At 41.1% G+C, this 25,648-nt stretch overlaps 1 protein-coding gene across 1 annotated transcript in view; it reads right to left on the reverse strand.

The window, feature by feature from the left end:
- Positions 1–25,648, reverse strand: part of EGFLAM (EGF like, fibronectin type III and laminin G domains) — a 180,707-nt gene that overhangs the window by 49,238 nt on the left and 105,821 nt on the right. The window contains exons 8-11 of the mRNA XM_047868677.1: positions 3,837–3,952; positions 2,950–3,268; positions 2,204–2,304; positions 954–1,054 (exon numbers count right to left, since the gene is read on the reverse strand). Coding sequence (XP_047724633.1) covers positions 954–1,054; positions 2,204–2,304; positions 2,950–3,268; positions 3,837–3,952 — 637 coding nt within the window. The remainder of the gene's footprint in view (positions 1–953; positions 1,055–2,203; positions 2,305–2,949; positions 3,269–3,836; positions 3,953–25,648) is intronic.

A 25,648-nucleotide genomic window follows, 5' to 3' on the forward strand; every position in this document is an offset into this window, starting at 1 on the left:
AGATCCTGGCCCTAACATCAAACTCTCATGAATCAAAGCATTTAGCAGAGGATAGGGGATCACTGTCTACCCCAAGTGGGATGTTTCAGTCTTCTTCAGCTTAACCCAAATAATTTTTGTGCTGAAATAATCAAAAGACAATGACGGTTAATGCTTATTGAGTGCTTGCTATGGGCCAGGCACTGCTCTAAGCACTTGTATGTATTAATTCACCTAATCCTCACAAGAACCCTGGGAGGAAATGCAGGCTCAAAGAGGTACAGTCACTTGCTCAGAGTCAGGGAGCAGAGGAGCAGTGCCATCAGGATCTTAACCAGTACACTATGGAGAAGGACAAGGCTGATCCTCATCGGTCATTCTCAGATAGGTGCTTGTGTACCCTTGAGGGTGGCCAAAACACTCACACCTTCACAAAACTCTGCCCCCAGAAAACCACACGCAAACCAAAGATGGCTTCCAAGATATATTGGGAGAGAAATGACCAGGGCAGAGGAGGAACACCAGACAGCCTGCCACAGCCAGAGGGAAAAATAGGGATGGGCTCTGAGCCTCTGGGAGCCCTCAGGAGGTTGTAGGCTCCTCTCTGCTCCCCAGGGATGTCAGTCCGACCTACCACAGGGGACAGGGAGAAGATCTCAGCCTCCTTCCCATCACATCCACTAGGGCTGTAGGAGCAAAGGGACTAGATCACTTAGGCTCACTGTTGCATTCACAGGATCTACAACAGTCCCTGGTACACCATGGGTGCTCAAGAAATATTTCCTGTTGAACGAATGGATGGTTACAGGGTTCTGAAACTCAAGTTCCAAGGGTGACCCTGCAGTTCCGATAAGCCACTATTTAGTAACCTTTATCTCCAGGAATCCATTCCATGTATTTTTTACTCTATAAAAATGTAAAAACATAATGTAGGATGGTATTTTAAAAATCTGTGGGATTTTAGTGAGAGTTACCTGAATTGGAGTGAGCGTCGGATGATGGCCAGAGACATGAAGTCACCCCTCCCGTGTTCATTCTCCCCGCAATAGAGCAGTAAACCATCTTCTGCCTCTGCCTGTTGTACAAACAAACGCCACACAAACAATGAGCACCACCTGGAAACACTCATGAATATGAAACCTGAGCATTCTCCCTGTGGTCCTATTTACAAAGGGGCAAGCTCATGGACTCCAATTAACTCCCAGTTGCCAATTCTCAGTTCTTTTCCCTTTAAAAAATGGCAGCGATATAAACAGTGTGTGACAAATGGCAGTGAGGTTAGAGAAAGGTGACTCCGCATTTGACCTGCTCTTTACTTGGCTTTGTGGGTCCACCAGCAGAGCTTCGGGAAAATGTGTGCAGAGACCACGGTCACAGAGAGGCTGTTTGCATGTCCCTCAAATTCTACTTCCCCAAAGAGCACTCTATTTGTTTTTGTTTTTGTTTTCATTCTTTTTACTTCCCTCCCTGTGGAGAAGCATGCAAATTTGCTTCTTTCCTTCTGTCAGGAGAACAGGACAATAAAATCAGCCCCACTGACAGTCTAGTTTGGTTTTCACCCATGTTGGCTGCCCTAGCCTGAGACAGATCATCTTTTGGACGATCTCAACACTCAACACACTCAACACTGTGATCATGATCTCAAAGGAGGCTTGTTTCCAGGTCTCAAACCTTGTTGTCTGAGATGCCCGAAAGAATAACTTGAAGCTGAGTTCGCTGATTGAATTCTGATGTGCAGCTGATTCAAATCAGAGAGCGTCCACTGGGCCCTCACTATGTGCGAGGGCTTTGTATAGCAGCTTTCCTATTTGTTCAGCTACAGCCATAGCATTGAGGGCAGACATTTGGGCTCCCTCTAAAAGGGATTTGGGAATGGGGAATGCATTATACCTCTGAAATCCTGGCCTGTGAGGAGTCACAATTATGGGCAACAGAGCTGGGACCTACACATTCTCACTGGCCAGACAGTCATTTCCATAGTTCAGTAGCATACAGGACCCACCCTCCACTCGCTGGCACCCTTGAATGTGTGAACGTGCCCAATGTTCTCACTACCCTGTGAACAGGTTTCAGGACAGGCCCTGTGTCATATTTACCTTCTCTACTTACCTCCCTGCTTCCTGCACCCCCCGCCCCCTGCACATCCGACCCCATCTGATGTGGCACAATGATGTGTTAAGCTGCCCATCCAATAGGCATTCATCAAACAACTAATCCTTCTTACCCTAAATTCAAGAGTAATTTGAAATGCCTGATAGGAGTTCTTCAGAGGTTCAAAGGTTACAAAGGAGTGGCCAAAGAACTGAGGATACTGTATAACAATATCTAAAAAGAGAAAAAGATAACATAAAAGAATGTTATTTCCTCACTTCTTCAAGTGCAAAAATCAATATATGCCATTGCCCGGATATCATTAAGTGAAAACCCCTAATAATCTATTAAACCTAGCTCATTATCGTCTTTACTTTTTACACTTATGATTCTCATTCTTGGGGACTTAGAGCTTCTGAAATTCTTAGGGATAAACTGGAGATTGTTAAATTGCTACCTAAAAAGAAATCAATGGCTTTAAGACCACTGACACCTGTTTTCCAGCTGTACGTTTATGTAAGTGTAAGTTGGCTCAATTATTATCTTTCTTAACCTTCACGCAACATGCTTCATCTGCATGTTTTCGGTAGAGATGTGATCAAAGTAAAGTCCACCTCTCCAAGGTGCCTTTAGGATGATTAATTGCTTCAAAAGTACTACATGTGTGGCACACATAGACACAGGGCTGCTATTCAACTAGAAGCAACAGAAGTTGCCTTACCTTTTTCCTATGTAGCTAATTTAATCACGAGTACATGGAAAAAGGGGCTTCTCTTAGAAAAAGGGCTAGAAGAAACCATGTGTGGACTACAAAACTGCCCTCTGGCTCCCAATGGGACCAACCTCCCTACCACATTCTTTTCCCCACCAAGGGCCTACCTTCTGAGCAGCTCTCACCACCTCTGCCCAGGTTGCAGTGGCACCGCGAGCCCCCCCAGGTGTAGTCATTGACACAAAAGCTGTCAGCTGAGCAGAGCGTTTCATCACAAGACATGTCAAAGAGCCTCGGCATTACAGCCACACCATTCTTCCCTTTCCTCTCCGCTGGAGTGGGCTGGGGAGCCACTGTAGTCATTGGGAGAGACGCTAGGGTAGGGGGGACAAGCCTAGAAGTGGTCTTTGGGTTTGACCTGGGTGCCATCTTGGATTCCCCCCAAAATTTCTTATGTCCTCCTTTGATAGCAGGAAGTGGTTTAACCTAGAGCCAGAGAAGAGAAAGGATTCAGGATTAACACCAACACAGCGTTTAGACAGCCTCATTTATGGTTGGTGTCTAATACTTGAAAAGTCCCTTTTGTTATTTCTCAAAACTCTAGGATGTAGATGGGGCAGATAGTACTGACCCCAGTTTATGGATAAGAACTTTAGGCTCAAGGATTTTAAGTACCTTGCCCTGTGCTATACAGAAAACCAGTGGTAAAGCTGATATTACATGATTTTTATTGTTATAATATCACGAAGATGCCTCACTTTGTCAAAGAATTGTTCATTTCCTTCTAATACCTGACTGTATATTTTCACATGGTGGGAAATCTAAATATGTTTTTGCCAGTCAGCAGGCAGGGGCTGGCTACACAACATTAGCATGCTAGTTGCTACTAATTCATAAGCACCTGGGGCCTAATAGAGAAAATAAATACGTATTAAGAGCAAATGGGCCCACTTAAATAAGTTTTAAGTAGAATGTTCATGGTCCAACAGCTAACTTGCCTTGTTCAGCAGGAAAACCAAAACACACAGGTTTTAAGAGCAGAGATTCTTGTTACCTCCTCGAAGGAAATATCCAAATCTAAGTCGTCTTCAAATCCGTCATCATCCTCACTGACTCCCATGTCGGTTGTATAGCGGGGTCCATAGTGGCCACTTCCTGCCTCCTCAGGACCTGCACAGAGAAAGGAGCACACTGTTGTCAACATATATGCCTTCCCTCTGCCCCTTTCTATCCTAATTCAGCCACAGACAGGACTCTGCCAAATGCATCGCGATGTCTTGGAAACACACAAAGAATTCAACACGGAAGAGGAAGCATCAACGATTAACAAATAGAAAATGTTTCATCTCATAAGTATTAAGGAAATGCTAATTAATGCCAGAAAGAGCTGCCATTTTATACTGACAAGATTGGCAAAAAGGTAAACACTGGGCAATAAAAGAATATTACCAAGGATGGGATCAACGGGGACTCATACACCAACGTTACACGTGTGCAACCATTTTGCAAAAATACTTGGAAATAAGTAGAAAACGTTCGTACCTTTTGACCCAGCAATCTCACCCCAATTTAGCAATCTCACCCCAACTTACAAAATCTGGAGAAACCCTCCCACATGTGTACCACAACATGTGCAAAACACATTCAGAGCATCACAATTTATAACAGTAAAAAGCATTTCAAATTTGCTATTTATAACAACAAGTAGCACCCCATATATCTGTCAATAGAGAATGGATAAGTGAATTACAGTAATATATATATATATATGGAACATATATATGTATGGAACATATATATATATATGGAACATATATATATGGAACATATATATATGGAATATATATATATGGAATATGTATATGGAATATGTATATATGGAATATGTATATGGAATATGTATATATGGAATATGTATATATGGAATATATATGGAATATGTATATATGGAATATATATATGGAATATATATATGGAATATATATGGAATATATATATGGAATATATATGGAATATATATATGGAATATATATGGAATATATATATGGAATATATATGGAATATATATATGGAATATATATATATATATATATATATATATGGAATAGAATACTACATAGCAGGAGAAATAAATGAGCATTTAATGTGTTGACATGGCTTAATCTAACATTATTCCATGCAAAATATGCAAGTTGCAAAAGAACATATTCAGTTTGATGCCATTTATATAAAATTCAACAACAAACAAAATTTAATATATTATTTAGAGATAAATAAATCTATATATCTTTTTTTTAAATTTTTTTTTAACATTTATTTATTTTTGAGACAGAGAGAGACAGAGCATGAATGGGGGAGGGGCAGAGAGAGGGAGACACAGAATCGGAAGCAGGCTCCAGGCTCTGAGCCATCAGCCCAGAGCCTGACGCGGGGCTCGAACTCACGGACCGCGAGATCGTGACCTGAGCTGAAGTCGGACGCTCAACCGACTGAGCCACCCAGGCGCCCCAAATCTATATATCTAAATATATATATATATATATATATATATGGTTTAACTCCCCCAAAAAGTAAGACAATGCCTAAATTCCTGGGGGAAGTTAGAAAAGGGATGTGAATGAGGTGTGAGGCACCGAAGCCTTTGGGTGCTCTATAATAGTCTATTTCTTAAGACAGATGCCAGGTACCTGTGAATGTTCATATTATTTTTATATGAACTTGATGTATGAAATATTTCATCACAAATTCTTTAAAACAAGAAAGAGATATTGCACTAGAGCAAACAGTGCTACACCCAGAAAAAAAGGGCCCCTACAAGGTTATCGTGGGTGCCACCATTTCCATCCATCTCAGCAGGACAATGGGATCTTTCAGACCTGGAAGGTGGGCTGAGAAAAACTCTTAGGAGACAAGGCATTGTCCTTTGGGAGACTGTCACAAAATCTACTGATCTGCAGCAGTCCTGACTTAGGCTCACACAGCTGGCACTCCCCCAGGGTATGAGAGTCTTTCAAAGTGCTGCTCCATAGCACCCCTATTTCCTCCCAATGGGTTTTCACAGGCACAGGTACTAGCTGCCTTCTCTAATCAGGGCACACTGGGCCCCAGCCCTTACAGCATAAACAACTCTGGCAACAGAAACTGACTTTTGTAGGTTGCCAATGCCCATCAGGCGTCCAGTGTTTGGATGCCTGGTTAGGAAGGGAAGGGAAAAGAAGGGGAGGGGAGGGGAAAGGAGGGGAAGGGAAGGGAGGGGGTAGGAGGGGAAGAAGACATGACAAACATAAACTGAACTTAAAGCCATTCTGCTTTCAGAATAAGCTAAGCCAAACACCTTTGTCACAAAAGCAAACTCACCCTCCTTTAGGCAAAAAATAGGAAGCAGGTTGAAAACAGAAGGATGTGACAGAAAGGACAGAAAGAGGGCATGGGAAGCCTTCCGGTCAGGCACACTGCTGATCAGAAATCTCCTTTGGACCAGGACGAGAGAAACGTGGTGAACAGGTGGTCAGGAGACAGCAGGGAAGGAGCCGTTCTCAGGTGTTTGGGCACATTTTGGTGGAGGAGAGATGACACAGGGGACGTGGTGTTCTCACTACCCTCACATCAATTCTCCACAGTTTTATTTAAAATAGCCCACGTGTCAGTGGAAAATTCAAGCCTGTTGATTCCAGGTTTATACCTGGATGCAAGTTCTCTTAAGCCACCTGCATCCAGCCTGCACAGCTGTGTGCCAGATGTCTTCACACAAAAATCCAGGAATCTTGAACACCACTTTCCTCTTTCTTGTCTCTCTGTATCTGTGTATCTTTCCACCTCTCTCTTCGACTCTCTCTCTTTTTCTAGGTCCTTTTCTTACTCTCCATTTCTATGTCTATCTCTCTCATATATTCAAAATCGTCAGATTAAAGAGGAAATATTCCATTTGTCAGTAAAAGTACTATATAGCACATATGTGAAGAGAGCTGGGTCTTATTTCCAGGAAGCTGGCCTTTCTACCCCCAAGCTGTTCTCTCTGCCCTGTGCACATTCTTGCCATTCTTTTACTGTGTTCATCAAAGTCAAGGTACTCTTCACTTCGTCTTATGATGCCCTATCTGAAAAATAAAAACTTTCAAAGACTACCACCACTTACAAGATAAATCCTAGGCTCTTGGTTGAGAATTCAAGGATCTCAATGGTAACTCCTTGTTTTCCCTCCTTTTTTTTTTTTTTTTTTTTTTTTTTACCATTTATTTATTTTTGAGGGAGAGAGAGAGAGAGAGAGAGAGAGAGAGAGAGAGAATGCGAAGCAGGCTCTAGGCTCTGAGCTGTCAGCACAGAGCCTGAGGTGGGGCTCGAACTCAAGGACTACGAGATCATGACCTGAGCCACAGTCGGATACGTAGCCAACTGAGCTACCCAGGTGCCCCCTGTATTCCCTCCTTCTTTCCCCCATCACCATGATTTCCTGAAACCTACTTTCTCCCCCCCAAATAACAGGTATGGTTGTGTGCGTAACATAATACATTTCTAAACTTTATAATAATCTTGCAAAGTAATTATGGCTCATTTCACTTTGTAGATAAGTAAGTTGAAGCTCAAAAAGGTTAAATGATTTGAGTAAGATCAAAGACTTTGTAACTGGCCGAGCCTGACTCAAAGCCAGGTCTTTCTGGTTGCTGCTTTCCCAGTTGTCTGTAAGAGAAGCAGCCACTATGGAGGCGGAAAGAGCCCGGGAATTAGAAAATCAACATTTATTGACCATTTTTACTGTGCCAGGAACTTTTCATGCATTGTTTTTATTAATCCTCAAAAAGTCCTGTAGAAGTAGTATTACCTCCATTTTACCGTGTGGAGATAGAAACTCAAAAAGATTAAATAACTTGCTCAAAGGCATGCAGATGATAAATGGCAGAGCTAGCATTTATCTTTGGTCTCTCTTTTGACTGCATCATACTATTCATAATCTGATTCCAAATTGTGTTTTCAGCCTTTTTTCCCCTATTCAAAAGTCCTAGTGGCCAAACTGGTCTACCAGTTGTCTCCTTAATATATCTTGTGTTTTCTCACCCCAAGACTGGTCATTATGTTTTTCCCCACATTACCATCTTTTCTTCCTCTCCTATATCCTACACATAGCTTACCTATCCTTCCAACTGTATGCATTCTGCAGAGACAGAGCTGAATGTACATCATCAAAATGCTAAAATCAAGTGATATTTTAAAAAGAGAACATCAGACTCTTTCCAGAGAAAAAATGGTTATTCCACAAAAGATGGAACTGCCAAGACCTCTAGGATGCTCCTCAGCTCCTCCTGATTAGGGTTATCCACCCATGGATGTGTGCTTCTAAATATGAGCTTGGAATAAACTTCCATAGCTTGATAAAATCAGCATATATTTGAGGTGCTATTTCCACCGTCTGGACTCCAGGCCCTGGAATGCTGCCCTTGTGTTTCCCAACTCAGCTGTGAACCCCTTGATGGCAGGAGCCATAATTTTAGACTTCTTGACATCCCTTTTATTCATCCATTTAAGTAACACTTCACATACTCATCAAAGGTCCCTCTAGGTACAGAAGACTCTCCCACAATGGCTCTGTCCTGACATTCTGGCTCTGTCCTGGCCTAGCTGGTCATGCCTATTTAAGCGAGAGAATATCTGGAGGGGAATCCTTACAGGGTGAGACTCTGCCCCTCATCCAAACATATTCCCATCAAACTACCACCATCCTTGTCCCTTTCCAATTCATCAATGTCCCTTGTCCCAACTCAGACTAAAGTTGAAAGTTCAAAGAGAGCCTAGACACCATCCAGTCCAAACTTCCCATTTCATAAATACGTAAACTGAGGCCACAAAGAAAAGTGACTTGAGATCAAGTTCATGCATCTCATTAGAAGATCTGGGGCCATACTTGGATCATATGACCTCTAGTTCAATATCCATAATACCCTCTCATGCAGACTTTTTGGTGCCAAGTATCTAATAAGATACTTCAGTCAGGAGAACACAGAGAAACTGAGGATGGGTGCAGGTAGCTGAGGTCTCCTCTTGCCCATTAGCCCACCTAGGAAGTCTGTCTTGAAGGCAACTCCTTAGAGAAAAGGACTGCAGATGCATTGCAGCAGCTATGAAATGGTACCTTGATGAGAATGGAAATCATTCCAGATTCCCTGTTCTTTCTAATGAGTAAAATAAGCCATATATTATTCATTGGATAAAATCCTTTGGTATTTATAAAAATTAGTCTGTTTCGGGGCGCCTGGGTGGCGCAGTCGGTTAAGCCTCCGACTTCAGCCAGGTCACGATCTCGCGGTCCGTGAGTTCGGGCCCCGCGTCGGGCTCTGGGCTGATGGCTCAGAGCCTGGAGCCTGTTTCCGATTCTGTGTCTCCCTCTTTCTCTGCCCCTCCCCCGTTCATGCTCTGTCTCTCTCTGTCCCAAAAATAAATAAACGTTGAAAAAAAAAATTAAAAAAAAAATTAGTCTGTTTCAACACGATATCACATATCTTTTTGAAGTCAGAGGCTACTTCTCAGTTTGGGGAAACAAAGGATGTGAGATAAACAAAGGGAAAGGAATATGGAATTACAAGGACTCAAAGAAATTTTGACCTTTAAAGAAAGACTTTAGAGATCAGCGAGCACAAGCCCATTTTACAGAAGAGTAATCTGAGGCTCATAGAGTCCATGTGACTTGCCCAGAGGGACAGAGCACTGGTGGCAGAGCTGATCTAGAATTCTGGGCTCCTGGTGATGCTTTCTGCTATCCTTTACAACCTGTCAAATTCCCTATCCCTCATCATAACCCGGGCTAATAGTAATTTCCCACTTTTAAGGAAAAGAGTACAGCATGGCTAGAAGAAAGCTGGAATAAATCTCTCTACTCTTGTTCATGGACGGCCTCACCACCTCAGAGTTCAAATCTACAGTACAGCTTACATGAACTATTTACCAATATCGTTTCTAAGTGAACACGGAATGCACAGTCCGAGATAGTGATAAGAATTCTCAGTGGCCTGGGGTTACTGTAATTAAAGTGCACAACTTATCTCTTTCTACTTGGCACATTGTTAATTAGGAAAAGAGAACTTTAAAAAGGAAGCATTTATTTAGAACCAGAATAGTCAAACCACTCACTGAATGCAAAACAAGTTCAAGGGTTATTCCACTAGAGGAAAAACTAATATACAAAATACAAATTACTGTTAATAAGTTAAAGGATGACTTATTTTATAAAAACCTGTCTGTTTATTTTTATAAAAGCATCACAAATGTTCTCCAGATAGTGAGTTTCTCTGATATATCAACATGGTGTAGTTGGAAATACCCCTGGTCACGGAACCCAGATAATTAGGAGAGGGACACAGATGACTATGTGACCTTGGACAAGACACCTAATCTCTCTGGGTCTCATGTTTTCTAATAAAGCAAGGAATGGGATTATATTTGATGACCTAAGGATCCTTTCTAGCCCTAACATTCTGTGACCCTTAAGTTTACACTTTTGATTGAGACATATTGCTGGCACCTGTTATTCCAAGCAGCGTTTGAAAAAGAAACAACTGGGGAATTTTATTTATTGTGGATGAAAAAGAAAAAAAGAAGTTAGTCCAGCACAAAAGTTACATGCTTTGGGGATGGTGGCTTTCTGTTCAATATTATAAGCCTCCTAGAAGATAGGATATCATTTATCAGAATTCATCTTCATTAATAAGAACCAGGTTATTGCAGTCCCTTCTCTTAATAGCTCTTGGCAACAGATGAGAGAGGAACAGTTATTCCCCACTCCTGAAGTTGTAATCATGCAAAGAGAGTTCCCCAAAATACTGTTGGATTCTTGTCCAACCCCTTTTCCTCCCTACAGAAGTAGAGACAGTAGCCTGGTGGCTGGATGGAAGCATTTGGTACACATTTCTGAACTGACTGAAGCTAATCTATCAAAGAACCTGGGGCAGGCGAGGAGGACTTGGGGGCAAATTTGGTCCCTCCACCTTCTTTCTCAACCTAGAAAAGTGGAAAGCAGTGACCTGGGCAGGTGTGGCTTCGCTGCAAATGCAAGCTTTCCTTCAAGCGGGCTCTTCCCTAGTCAGAGGGGAGTCCACAAACCCACTTTGTACTGTAGAGTAAGCTACGTTCTCTGCCCGGCCTTTATCAGAAATAAGGATGGCAATTTGATTCTTTATCTGCTGACTCTGCTGCCGTATTTCTGTTGGTTCAGAAAATGGACAAAGGGGAAAGTGGTGTTAACTGGGCAACCTCAAAACCCTAACACTCACCAAAACAAGAATGACTGGAGGAAAAGGGTCCCCCGTGAAGCAATGTGTCACGGACAGAAACTAGGTCATCCCTTCCAGTACAAATATTTAAGATTCGGCTGGTTGGATGGAAAAATGACAGGCCAGACCTGTGGCCTTTGTGGCTTCAGAGACTTTCTTGTTACTCTAGCTAAGCCCCATCTCACAGCAATTTATTCCTTCTCATCCTGTTCCACCCAGAAAGAACATTGGTTCTTCTTTCATTTTAGAGACATATCTCCCGCCTCAGGGACTTTAGACATGTTATTCCCTATGCTTGGAAATCTCATCTCTCACTGCCCAGCTTTTGCCTTTTAAATTCTTGTATTTGTTCAAAATCACTTTCTTAGAGATGTTTTCTCTGAACCCTAGATAAAGTCAGGTTCCCTTCCTAAATACTCTCATGGTTCTGTCCTCTCTTAGAGCATTATTAACTTACAATTACATACTTATTTATAGAATGATTTCATAAATGTGACTCTCCCAATAGACTGAAAGTGCCTTGAAGAAGGCAATACTGTCCATATTGGTTTCTACTATGACACCAAAACCTCACTCACTCCCTGGCACATTGAAGAAATTCACAAAATGTGTAAGAAATAAAAAGAGTGAACTTCTGAAACAATGCAGGCAGAATAAAAATATATGACAGTAGCATTCATCTGGATTCTTAAATAGCAAAAGTCTAGGGACAAGAGGACCCCACATAAAGAGTTTAAAAGCTATCAATAATTCTGAGATCTTAAAGAAATCATTCCACAGACTTTTCCCGGAAAAGAATCCATATCCTGCACCTCTTCTGGGGTTGGTCTTTCAAGCGGCTCTTCTGCATTAAGTTACTCTGGCTTGGGCTCTATGAACTTACTCCTGCCACCCTCACTGAAAATGATGGAACCAGGACTTATGTCTGAGCCTAAACAACCATATCCAGACTGACCACCCCTGGGGGCCTCATGTGAAAATCTACCAAAAGGAGGGCTTCATATCAGAGGGCAAGGCGGATATTTCAACCTTAATCCCTCCTCCCTTACCTCTTCTCTGTAGATACTATAGGGGCTAAATGTTGGATTTCTGAGCCTCCTTTGCATTTCGGTAGTTTGGGTCATTAAGGTGCAAGTGGAAGTCTGTTGGAACCTCCCTTTCTACTATATTGTCTTTGGCAGTGAAGGTGGTTGTGATGCTGGAGTTTCAGTGCATTCCTAACTGAAATGGATGGGGATCCAATGACACAGTTAGACCCTCTCCTTGGGAAATGTACCCACTGACTGTGCGCATGCTGAGGGGGTGGGGCACAAGAGCTCCCCTGTGAACCTGAAGGTCACTGGGAGAGACTTCTGGTTGTGCATAAAATTAGCCTGCTCAACGTCAGCCTCGGCAGCATAAGGACTCAGAGGGTCTGCAAGGACACTGAATGGTTTCCCTTGCTCCTTCCTTCTCCCCAAATAATCTGCCTGAATGTTTTCTTCCAATTTGAATGGATCTAACCAATCCAGGGTATGTTGCCACAGTGGTAGGAGTGGGGTGTTGGGACAGAGCTGCTCTAAGTACCAGCCGTAGGCAGAAGTGTTCGCTCTTTTCTGCTCATGCTTCAAGAATCTCTCATCTGACTGGAGCTCAGGATGATACCCCAGGCATGGAGTGACCATTAGAGCCCTCACCTCAAAGCTTCTTAAACTCCTTTATCTTTATGCACACACACACAGGGGCCGCACCAACTGTGCATAACCCCTGTGGGGTGTCGCCTTTTGAAGAACATAAACCATTCAACAGAGAACAAGCCACTGTATCTTTCTCCCTCAGAGCCTCCCTTTCTATGGATAATGGGGCCGTGGAAAGTTAAGCAAACGGCCAGAAACCACCAAGGTGTTAGGCACTTACTTCTCTGCTACCCACTGAAGGAGGAGATGCACCGGCAAAGCATAATGTAAGAGGTGGCTGTAAGAGGTGGCCGCAAACACAGCAGGAAAACCCAAGGCCATATTTTCATCATGCTGTGCTAGAAATTTCAGACTTGGAATCTTTGTAACCTCAGAGAATGATGAATTATAATTCACTGACAACATTCCATGGCCATACCTGGGGACACGGGGAGGAAAGGGCAGCGTACCGTTTAGCCGGGCAACAAGAACATTTCTGAACAGCTGAAATGGTGGCTGGCATTAAGAATTCAGTGTTATGTATACAGCGGGCACTCAATATGTATTTGTTAGCTAAGAGAACAGGTCAATGACTGAATGTTCTCTGCAAGAGCCAAATCTTACAGTGTGCTCTGCACACGGCAAGTGCAAAATAAATGTTTTGTGAAAGACTGCAATTTTAATCTGGTCAATGCCAATGCTCTAAATGTCTAGTCAGCCATTTTTACTGGGGCTTTCGTAGCAATTGTCAATTATTGATGGCAGAAAACTATTGTCCACAGCGTCAGGAGGATATGGCTTAAAAAGTGAGATCTCCCTCTTCCTCTCTCTCTCTCTCTCCTTTTCTTTCTGTGGGATAATTTGGCAGTATAATCAAGCATTTGCGTTATTCAATTTTATAATTCTATTAGAGATTTATCTAGTCAGATGTATTAAAAATGTTCATTATTTTTTAAAATTATTTTCAACTGAATGGTGTGTGCTATGTTCATGGGATGACATTACGTTTGGAAAAATGGAGGTCATTGGCCCTCTTCACATGAGCAGTGGGGGTAAAGGCAGGTTGGAGTTGGCTGAACAGTGAATAGAGGTCAAAAAGAGGGAGGTAACTGAATATAGACAACACAGTAACTCTAGCTTGAAGGAAAGCAGAGAAATGAGATGGTAGGGGAAGAATTGCGGGGTCAAGGGAGTCTTTTCTGTGAGTATGGCACACGTGTGTTGATGAAAATGATGTAGAAAAGTTGAGAGTGAAAGATGGATCCTGTTGGAGAGACTGGGGGTAACAAACACAAAACTGATGTAAATGGTGTAATCTCCAATCGGCCAGTACAAAACAGGGCTTGGTTCATACCCTGCAGTTGGGACCCAGGAGGTTGAACAGAGACTGAGATGGGAAAGACAGAAGACGTGCAGCTTGCAGTGCAGTGGGGAGGGAGACACCCTGCCCCACAGCACGGGATGACTGATGCTGTGTGCGTGGAACACCACTGTCTCCGTGGTGCCCTTTGAAGTGGCTTCACATTTGGACATCAACTGTGGTCCAGTTCTCTTTTAGAGATCACCAGATGGTTTAAACCAGAGACGGTGATAGCTTCTCATTCCTCCTCTCCAATGTGAGACACGATGCTAGGAGAAATCATTACCATCACAAAGTTTTACAGGATTAAATAGTTTTTCAACAACAACAGTGAAACAGAGACTCAATCACAAAGTTAGAGAAAGTTCATCACCCTCTCTTAACAGACCCTCAAGAATTTACTGAAAAGTATACTTCAGGAAGAAGAAGTAAAGAATAAGATGCAGAGTAGTGGGCAGAGAAACTGGTAAACATTTGGATACATCTAAAGAAGTGTTACTTAAAAAAAAAAAAAAAAAAGCCTAACCTGTGGCTATTGGGTAGAATAAAAATACTGAAAGAGAACATGCAAGACAAGAAAGAATTCACTTAGATTGAGGCTGTTAAGATTGAGGTTTATGAGGGTAATAGATACTGATTAACCTGAGACTATAAAAGTTTGGAAGTCAACAATTTATGGATGGTAAATAAAAGAATGCATAATTCATCCCAATAGAGGGGAAAGGTAGGGGGCTAAGAAGATATAGTCTATCCTTTTTTTTTGTTTTAATTTTTTAATGTTTATTTTTGAGAAAGAGAGGCAGAACATGAGCAGGGGAGGGGCAGAGAGAGAGGGAGACACAGAATCTGAAGCAGGCTCCAGGCTCTGAGCTGTCAGCACAGAACCTGACACAGGGCTCAAACTCATGAACTGTGAGATCATGAGCTGAGCCGAAGTTGGAAGGCTGGACTGCCAACTGAGCCACCCAGGTGTCCCAAATATAGTTAATCCTATAGAAAACAGGAAGGAAGCCAAGACAAAGATTCCCCAACCCCATCACCAAAAAATAAAAAAAAATAAAAAAAATAAATTAAAAAAAAGAGAGAGAGAGAGAGAAAAGCAGAGTAAAGAACACAAAATAAAACAGCAGAAATAAATAAAACATGTTAACAATTACAATAACTGTAAAAAAAATTCTTGCCATCTAAAGGACAGAGTTTGCCAGATTGGATTTTTAAAAGTTAAGCTGTATATTATTTCCAGAAAGTACCTACAACATAAGACACAGAGAGATCAAAAGTAAAAAAAGATGTAATAGATGTTTCAAGCACTAGCAAAAGCTACTGGATCTATATTATTACTATATTATTATTAGGCAACATAAACTTTCAGGGAAAAAAGAAACAGCATCATTAATGTTAAACATGGTGGCTAAGTCATCATTAAAGGAACCACCAGGAATATAAGATGATCCTAACCTTCTATGTACCTAATATTACAACCTTACATATATAGAGAGAAAGAGATTGAGATACAGGGAGATACGGTGAGAAATTTTAATGTGTCTCTCTCAGTAACTGATCAGGCTGACAATATAGATGATTTGAACAATGATATTACAAAGCTTGATCAAGTGGACATATATAGAACCCTAGACGCCAAAACATGACAATACATATTCTTTTCAAAAGTACATGGGAGGGGTGCCTGGGTGGCTCAGTTCGTTAAGTGACCTACTTGGGCTCAAGTAATGATCTTGCAGTCTGTGAGTTCAAGCCCCACATCTGGCTTCTGAGTCTCCCTCTCTCCCTGTACCTCCCCTGCTCATGCTCTTTCTGTTTCTCTCAAAAATAAATAAAAACATTGAAAAAATAATTTTTAAAAAAGGACATCGGAAAAGTGCATGGAAAGAAAATTGTGACTACAAAAAAAACAGAGAAAGAAAGATCCACAGTTTAAACTAATTTCAAACAGCTTTCCAAGTATAAGAGACTGGAGAGTAAGTGTGACAAAACTCACTTAAAGACTTTAGAAAGATCCAAATAAATGGATGAAATTGAATACACATGACTCTATATCATAAATATGACAATCCCTCCAGAATTAATTTATAAATTCAATATAGAATTCAGCATAATTCTGACTTTAAAATCCCAACAGAGTTTTTCACGGAATTGAAAAACTGATTCTAAAATTTATATTGATTAGTAAAGGTCAAGGAAAGACAAGGCAATTTCGAAGAAGAATGAGTGTAGAATTACCTACCAGATAACATAATTTTATAAAGCTGCAGACATTAAGACAGTGTGATATCAAGGAAAGGATAGAGAAATAGACTACAGAAAACTGAGAAACAGATACACAAATGTATGGAGCTGATACATTAGAAAGATGCCATTATAGATCAATAGGGAAAAGGATTAATGAATGACTCATCAGTTGGTGCTGGGCAACTGGTTATTGGTATGAAAAAAAATATGAAGCTAGGCTCCTAGTTCTCCATACCTAAGTGTAAATTTCAGGTAGATTGAGATCTTAAATACGAAAAGCAAAATTTTCAAATTTATAGGATAAACAAAATTTTGCTTAATGACCTTGGGAAAAGGAAGTAGTTAAAAAAACACAGGAAGCAGAAATCACAAAAGAAAAATTGAGATATTTAACTGTATTGAATAAAATAATTCTGTTTATTAATTGATATTATAAGTGAAGTGAAACATAAGTCACAGGCTAGCAGAAGATATTTGCAACACATATTACTAAGGATTAGTCTTTAAATGTATATATTAATGCTTATCAATACATACTATGTAATGATATATACATGTACACTATGTATATCATTAATGTATCTAAATAAATTAATGTATATTTACATGTATGTAGGCATATATAGAAATAAGGAAAGGTAAAACATATAAACAGCCAATTCATAGAATGATTAATACATTTATAAAATTATGTTTAACTTCACTAGAAATGGGAACATGCAAATCAAAATAATAATGCCATATCACTTTACCTCCATCAGATTGACTCTATTTAAAAGTCTGATAATACCAAGCACTGGAAAGGATCTACAGCAAGAAGGGTTTTGAACACACTGCCCATGGTGTGGAGGTAACTACAAACACCCTGAGGACCAATTTTCTACCCGGTGACAGAGTTGAAGATACACATGCACAACTCAGCAATTTCATTTGGAAGCACATACTCAGGAAAAGCTCTTCTACACAGGCTCAAGGAAACATATATGAAATTGCTCATTGCAACGTTGTTTTTAATGGCAAAAAGGGAACAATTTAAATGTCTAAAATCCAAATAACTGATAAATAAACTATAGTGTATTTATGTGGTGGAACATTATACAGCAGTGAAGTTGCATGAATTCAAGCTTTACAATTCAACTCGCATGAGAGTCAAAAACATAATGTTGTAGAGACAAGTTTACCACGAAAGGATACCTGCATGTCACTGCATTTATCATAGAAACACTCAAAACGATACCCCATAGTTTATAAATATATACACGTTAGTATATTGATTAAATGTGTAGGGAAATCATAACACAATGCAAATATATCTCCAGGGAGAAGACAGAAGGATGGTGTTGGGAAGGTACTGGGGACAGGGTACAGAATGTCCCTGTATCTGTGAGGTTTTATTTTTTAACACTGAAGAAAATATGGCAACCATTAAGATTTCCCAAAGCTGGGTCACGGATGTAGAGGTATCCCTGACGTTTTTCACTATGCTTGAAACTGCTCATAAGAAAAAGGAAGCAACGTAACAAAGGCAAAATTTTACTCAGAGAATGAAAAGCCACACCTAAGATAGCAAAGACCAAAATTAATGCTGTGGAAGCTTGAATTAGTGATGTGGGGGTGAACCTGAGAAATGTTCCCAAAATGATGAAAAAATATGAGAGAAAATAATATATATGGATGTGGATGTAGAGGACAAGAGCCAAACCAAGGGATTATGGGTATTTATTTAGTATTTACCAGACTAATGGAAACATAAATATGAATCAAAAACATAAAAATAAAACTTGTCTGAGCCGGGGGGGGGGGGGGGGGGGGAAAGGACACCAAAATTTGAAAGAGCTAATATTGCTGCTAAAATGAAAAGACCTGTACCTAGACACAAACTGACAAGATTTCTACAGCAGAAAGAAAAACCGTAGGAATCAGGATGGTGATTTCTGTGTAGAGAAGAAGTTGGGGGAGTAAAGAAATGACTTGAGGCTGAAATACATAGTCCATAAGGTGACTTATCTTGATTGGATTCATATAGACAGGTTAGGAGGGCAAAGGAAGTTCTACCACCTACAGAGAGTGTGTGGACTAAAAGGAATTAAGATACTTTTGAAATATCCCTTTGAACTACAGTTTAAAGGAAAAACCTCAGTATTCAATAACAGTATGTATTCGGTGCTGATCTCTAAAATATACATGAGGAATTTGCTGAATAATTCTGAAAGCATATTAACCGTCAATGCTTCTAATTTTCTAAGGGTTTTCCTTCTGTGAAGTTTGATTATCCCCAGAGAAATGCCATAACTCAACTGCAGCCCAATTTTTAATGAGGATCAGTAAAAATCTAGCTATACAAAAAATATTTCTTCACCCATTAAATCACTATTAAGGTCAGTATTATAATGCTCAATATTTTTTTTTTAAGTTTATTTATTTTGAGAGAGAGAGAGCGAGTGAGAGAGAGAACATGAGCAGGGAAGGGGCAGAGAGGTGGGGAGAGAGAGAGAGAATCCCACACAGGATCCATGCTGTCAGCGCAGAGCCCAATGCGGGGCTCAATCTCACAGACCATAAGATCATGACCTGAGCCGAAATTAAGAGTCGGACACTTAATTGACTGAACCACCCAGACGCCCCTCAATATTCTTTATATAATGATTCATTTGGTAATTTCTTCCAACAGCTGTATCCAGAAAAAAAATTATTTTCACTGAATTGCATTCTTGAGTCAGATATAGAGAGTTCTGTAAAACCTTGATCTTTCCTTTGTCTTTGATAATAAGTTTAGAGGTTAGTGGCACCCAGGACTTCAGTGACTATCTCACCTCATATATTTATATTTGTATTTCTGATTTGGTTTCTGATCATCTTACCACATTTGTTTTTAATTACGGTGTGTGAATGTATGTGCGTATGGGTATGTATACAAACTGCCTCAAATGATTTTTGTGTGTTGGCGAAATACAAGTGACTTAAAAATGCATTCAAATGTCTTGAGTGAACTCACATTCCCAAAGCTTGCATGGCTTTAGTAGACAGTAGTCCTTACTGACGAGCTACAGAAGAGACTACTGGTGATAACAATTAGGCTGGGAGGGTCCCATGGTCTGCCGTCGTGAAGAAAACAATCCTACGTTGTGAATATCATCATAGGAGTAGAGCCAGTCTGAACTCAGGGAAGGGAGTCTGGCTTAAGTCCTTACTCTGACCCACAATCTTCTCTAACAATTGATTAAAAACCCCACAGAGAGTCTGTGACAGGAGGAAGCTAAATTCTCTCTGGGTCATGGATTAAGTTGTGCCCAAGAAACTTTTTTTCAAAATAAATGGAAACAAGAGTAATTTGTTCTCACTTTCAAATAGATATTGGCATATTGATTAAACCAAGACACAGAGAGAGGAGAAGCCAGGGGTTCAGTGGAGGGTTTCTAAGCCCTGAGCGTCACAAACCCTTCTCCATCAGGGAGAAAATCATGAAATGCTAATTCTGAGAATTCACTGTCTGAATAACAAATGGAAGCATCACAATGCTTTCGATGGAAGAATTTCCATTTTCCATGCTTGAAACCTACACCTGGAGAAATTATCATCTGGCTGGAATTTGCTGAGCAAGAAAAAATGAGGATGTGGAAGAACACACAGACTTCCGGAGACAGTGGGTACCCCTGGTATACCACCTGCTGGGGTGGAGGGCTTGGGCTATGATTGCCAGGAGCGATAAGGCAAGAAAAGTTAGCCGAAGCTAGACTATGAAAGATTGTGAATGTCAGGCTAAGGAGTGTGGCATTTATCCTGTGAACAGGAAGAGCAGGAGAGAGTAACATGTTAATGGGAGTGGTTTTACATTAGCCCAGTGCAGGGGTCCAGCATGGATTTCCACATTCTGCCTTCGTGCCCTGTATCTTTCGGCCTCATGCACATCCTCAAAGATCTCCCTCAACACCCCACCCAGAACACCTTCTACCTGGATTCTCTCGTTCTTCATCCCCTGTCCCTTTGGAGAAATCCCACTCAGCCATCCCTGATGTCACCTTACTGGGGAACCTTCACCAATTCACCCCCCAGTTTCCTGATCCACAAAATCAATCACTGTTCCCCCTCTGAGCTGCAGAGTGCATTCTATGTGCAGAGTGCACATCACTATACAGGTAGTTGTATGATAGTCTGTTCACTGGACTGGATCATGAATCCCAGGAAGGCAAGAACAGGTTTAATTCTCTTTGAAGAAGGTTTGGCAAAAATAGCTATTTGTGAAATTAATGGCCAATCCTTTTGGTGACTTCTGTACAGAATATACCCTTACTTCATGTCCTTCTGTGCTATTATGTATTTACATGAAACTGTTCACTTTTCTTCCATATTTTATCCAGTATTATTCAAACTGCAGATTTCAAACACATTAGTGAACAGTAAAAAATAATTCCGTGGGGCGTGACCACATTTTTTAATTTTTATTTTTTAATTTTTTTTAATGTTTACTTTTGACCGAGAGAGACAGAGCATGAGTGGGGGAGGGGCAGAGAGAGAGAGGGAGACACAGAATTTGGAAGCAGGCTCCAGGCTCCGAGCTGTCAGCACACAGCCCGACGTGGGGCTCTAATTCACTGACTGTGAGATCATGACCTGAGCCGAAGTCGGACACCCAACCGACTGAGCCACCCAGGCGCCCCGCGACCACATTTTTTTAAATGGAACCGAGTGGTATAAAAATATAAAGCTCTGCATTTAGCATGGGTGAGTATTGTCCTGTGAGACATTTGCGCACACACACACACACACACACACACACACACACATTTACAGATATGTTTGTGTGTATTGGGCTGTAGTGCAAGGGCATATTCTTTCTGTGGGTTGCAGTCCAAAAAAATTTGAGAAATCCTTCATTCTAGCTGATATTTTTGAATGCTGGTTTCTTTTTCCAGTCTGATAGCCATTTTATTTTGAGCAAGGGTTAGATTTTCTAATTTTATTTTTACCTTATAGTAGGGTTTCTCAACCTTAGCACTACTGATGTTTTGGGATGGATCACGGTTTGTTGTGGAGGCCTGTCCTGTGCATTGTAGGATTCTTAGCAGAACGCCTCATTTCTACCCACGAGATGCCGATAGCACCTTCCCTCATTGTAATGGACGAAAATGCCTCCAGACTTTGCCACCTGCCCCCTAGGGGGCAAAATTACCCCTCACTGAGGACTACTACTCTGTGGTGCCCCCAAATAATGCTGAGCATTCAGGCAGCCTTTGAGACATGCATTAGACAGATCTGACACCAAGATCTTGCAGCAGTCTACTACAATAGAAGGCCTGGGGATACCGATCTCCAAAGCTTCTTAACCTCTTATTGGGTTCAGAACCAGGTCCCTATGGGCCACCTTCTGACTGTACACAACATCTTCAGTCTAACCACAGGGTTTGCATGAGTGCAGCTAGAATGTCCTGTGCAGCAGGACACAGCAAGGGTTCAGGGTCAGGTGGCGTTCTTGGAAGCCCCGAGGCAGGAGAAGGAATCCCAGTACTTCTGGTTGAAAGAAGTGGAGCCGTGCAACGAAAGAAGTATCTCAAGAAACTGGGACCACGGAAGCAACAGTCCCCTTGCTCTGAAAAGCAGCTACAAGTACGCAGGAGATACAGGAAATTAAGAAGTGACTCTGCTCTTACGTGGAAGGGCCTGACCATGCATGAAAATGGGGTCTTTGCAGCAGAGACGTGGGTAGGAAATGAAAAGAGCATTCGCCAGAAGTCCCATGAACCTAACACTCATGGCCACTAACTGGGACCTGGAATTAGTCCCTTAATCTGGTGACTTTTCAGTTCCTTACCAAAAAATTGTGGAAGTTTGGCGAGGTCCTTAACCTACCTGCTAGTTCCCAAATGCCATGATTTGGTTTGGCTCTCTACCTTTCCTTTTCATGTATATTCTCCTTAAAGCTACAGAATTGCCTCTTTGTTGGTCTCCCTTGGTTTCTTTTGATTTCCACACCATAGCCGCAATGATCCTGTTTAAAATGTAGGCCAGATCACGTCATTCTGCCGCTCAAAACACTTCAAGGGCTTGGCATCTAACTTAGAATAAAACCCAGTCTTCCCCAGGACCCACAATGTTTGACCCCTGGCCTCTGGCTACCTTTCTGGCCTCACTTCCTATCATTCTTCTCACTCATCATGTCCCTGCCACACGAGCCTCCTTACTATCCCTGGAGTATCCTGAGGCTGTCATCACCCCAGGATCTTTGCACTTACTGCTCCCTGTCCATGGAAGGACTCTGCTCAAATCTCTCTTTTGATAGCTCATTCCAAACAGCAGTCCCCACTATCCTCTATGCCCTCTTACTCTTTCTCTTTTCCTCTTCACACTCATCATTAAAGACGTATCACTGGGGCACCCGGGTGGCTCAGTTGGTTGAGCGTCTGACTCTTGATGTTAGCCCAGGTCATGATCTCACAATTCATGGATTTGAGCCCCACATCCAGCTCTGTGCTGACAGTGCAGAGCCTGCTTGGGATTCTCTGTCTCCCTCTGTCTCTGCCCCTGCCCTGCTCTCACACTATCTTTTTCAAAACTAAATAAACATTTTTTAAAAAGACATATTATTTGTGTCCTATAATAAATACTTATTTTATTATCTACTCACTTTCTGAGACTGACTCTCCCACATATAAGCTCAATGAGGGCAGGGATCATCTACTTTGTTGACTGCTAGACATCAACATCCAGAATTTGCCTGGCATATTATAGGCATCAAATGTATACTTTAAAAAATGGATTGGCAAAAGGATGTATAAATAAGTGAAATAAGCACTGTATATTCATAAACTAAATTCTTTACTTCCTCCAGCATCCTCAAAACATTTTCCAGATTCACATAGAAAATTAGCAGTAGCAATGTATGAAGCAAAAAACAAAACCACAATCAAAAAAGGCCTGACTTCAAGTTGTTTATAGCTTTTCTTATCTCTCACTTTTGTAATTTTAGCTGTTCTAATTCTGAATTTAACAGCCCTTTATTCCCTTTTGTTTTAGAAACTCATTCTATCAGTTCTTGGTACCATGAGGACTCAGCATCGATTACAAGCAGGATGTTATTCAGGACTCGGATCTCTATTTCTGCTTCAGTTTCTGCTCGCCAACTTTTCTTTTGACTGCAGATACTAAAATCTGAAATCACTTGCCCTCTCCCATTTTGATTGGGACTAGTTAACCATGGAAGAAGTCTATCACGTTGGGCAACAGAAGGGAACTTCTCTGTGTCGCCCTCATCTCAACTGCTGAGGGTGACACCAAACTGATTCTAAAGGCTTCTTCCAGCTCTGAAAGTCTGTGAACTATCGCCATCTGCTGGATGACTTGTGAACTACCACCATCTGCTGGGTGAGTCTTCCTACTACCTCCTTAGGAGTTGTTGGTCATTCCCCAGTGGTTGTGATCCTTTGGATGTGTGGCCTTTGAAATTCCTTTAAGACCACATGACTAGGACCAGGAAGCAACATTCCACTGGGCCAGAACAGACATACATTTACATTTTTAAATATGGTAGACACTACCGTTCCAGTAAGATGGCAGCACTATTCCATGATGTCTGGCAGATCTGTAGCTCACCATTCAAGTGGAGTTAAGGAGCTGGAAACGAAAATTCCAATATGAGACCTGAGCTTTAAGGCAAATGATTCTTTTCTTTTGAAAAATAGTTTTGTCTTAAAAGTGTGTATGAACAATGCGCTTTACTATGTACATTACCTATCAAAATATTCACTATTAGTCAGAAAAAGCAGGTGAGAGTCTGAGGTTTCAAATGCGATCCATATTACCAATTGGCTGCAACATTAGTCAATCCATCAACAAATATAAGGAAGGGGTAACAGTCCTGACCCACTGTGCTTTACAGCAAAGTCAAAGGGGGAAACAGAAACGTAGACAAGCTGAAAGTTAAGTAAGAGCATAATCAGGATATTGTATATTACAGTGAAAGAATCTAAGTGTCCATCAATAAAGAATTAAATAAATGTAGTAGAGCTTTATAATGGAATACACTATGGTTATTAAACTTAATGATGTAGATCTACATTTGTTGATATTTAAAGATGTGTATAGCATTTTGTTACACAGAAAAATTTTATGTATGAAGATCTCAGTACTGGATTTAAAAAAAACGCTGGAAGATTATATACCAATATGTTAATAGTTGCTATGCCCGGATACTGAGATTAGATAAAATTTTCATTTTTATTTTTTCCCATATTTTATGTTATTTCAATGTTTTTATAATAATAAGTATGGATTACTTTTTTCTATTTAAAGACAACAAAAAGAGCTATTGCTGCTTCAGAATTATTGCAACGGTTGTCTTGACTGGTCTCGCTTCACTTACTCTGGCCCCTCTTCAGTCCTTTCACACACCGGTAGGAGTGGCTTCATTGAAACCTAACTAAAGGGGGAACTCCCAGTCTCCCCATTTCTGTCCCAGAAAAAGCAAAATCCAATGACTTCCAATGGCCTCCAAGGACCTAGTCAACCTTTACCATCACTTCCTACCCCTTCTTACCTCATCTCTTTCTAGGCTCCTCCCCCAAATACCCCCAACCCAGCCACACAACCTCCTTGTTCTCCCCTGAACACCCCAGGGTGCTCCTGCACTGGGACTTCTGAATGTGGCTGGAGCATTCTTCCCCCAGGTGGATGAATGGACAGATTAGATTAGATAGATCGATCGACAGATCTATTGGTCGAGGTACATATATCCAGAAAGTTCACCTCAGCCTTCTTATTCAAATGTCACCTTCTCAGGAGGCTTTCTCATACTGCCTATCCCCTTCTCTGTTCTGTATTTCACCATAGCCCTTATCCCCGCATCTGACATACTATCTACATGTTTTAACTGATCTGTTTACTGTCTGTCTGCCTTGATTAGAATGTAAGCTCTGCAAGGTCAGGGATTCTTTTTGTCTGTCTTGTTTGCTGCTGAATCTCTAGCATCTGAAACAGTGCCTGGCCGCCGTGGGCACTGAACATTTGTTTGAAAGAGTAAATGGGTATATTGTAAAATAAATTGGGGGCACTGATTCTTTAGGAAAAAGAAATCCCACAAACTTTAGGAATCAAATGGAAAACAAGGTTGTCACCAAACTGCGCTCTTATCCAGGATCTGCAACCAAGTGACCTTGAGAAGACTGTTGAGTCATTCTGAGCTGCAGTTGTCTCCGGTGCAAAACGAGGACACTGTCCTTGCCCACTCTGAGTTTATAAATTTGCAGTGGACAAAAGTTTGGCTGTGAGACCTGACTACCTCCTTTGTTCCAGGCAAAATGCTAAAAAGGCAAAGATGAATGAGGTAAGGTTCATGTTCTCAATCAATAAG

Source organism: Prionailurus viverrinus, chromosome A1 (assembly GCF_022837055.1).
Source record: "Prionailurus viverrinus isolate Anna chromosome A1, UM_Priviv_1.0, whole genome shotgun sequence".
NCBI classification, from domain to species: domain Eukaryota; kingdom Metazoa; phylum Chordata; class Mammalia; order Carnivora; family Felidae; genus Prionailurus; species Prionailurus viverrinus.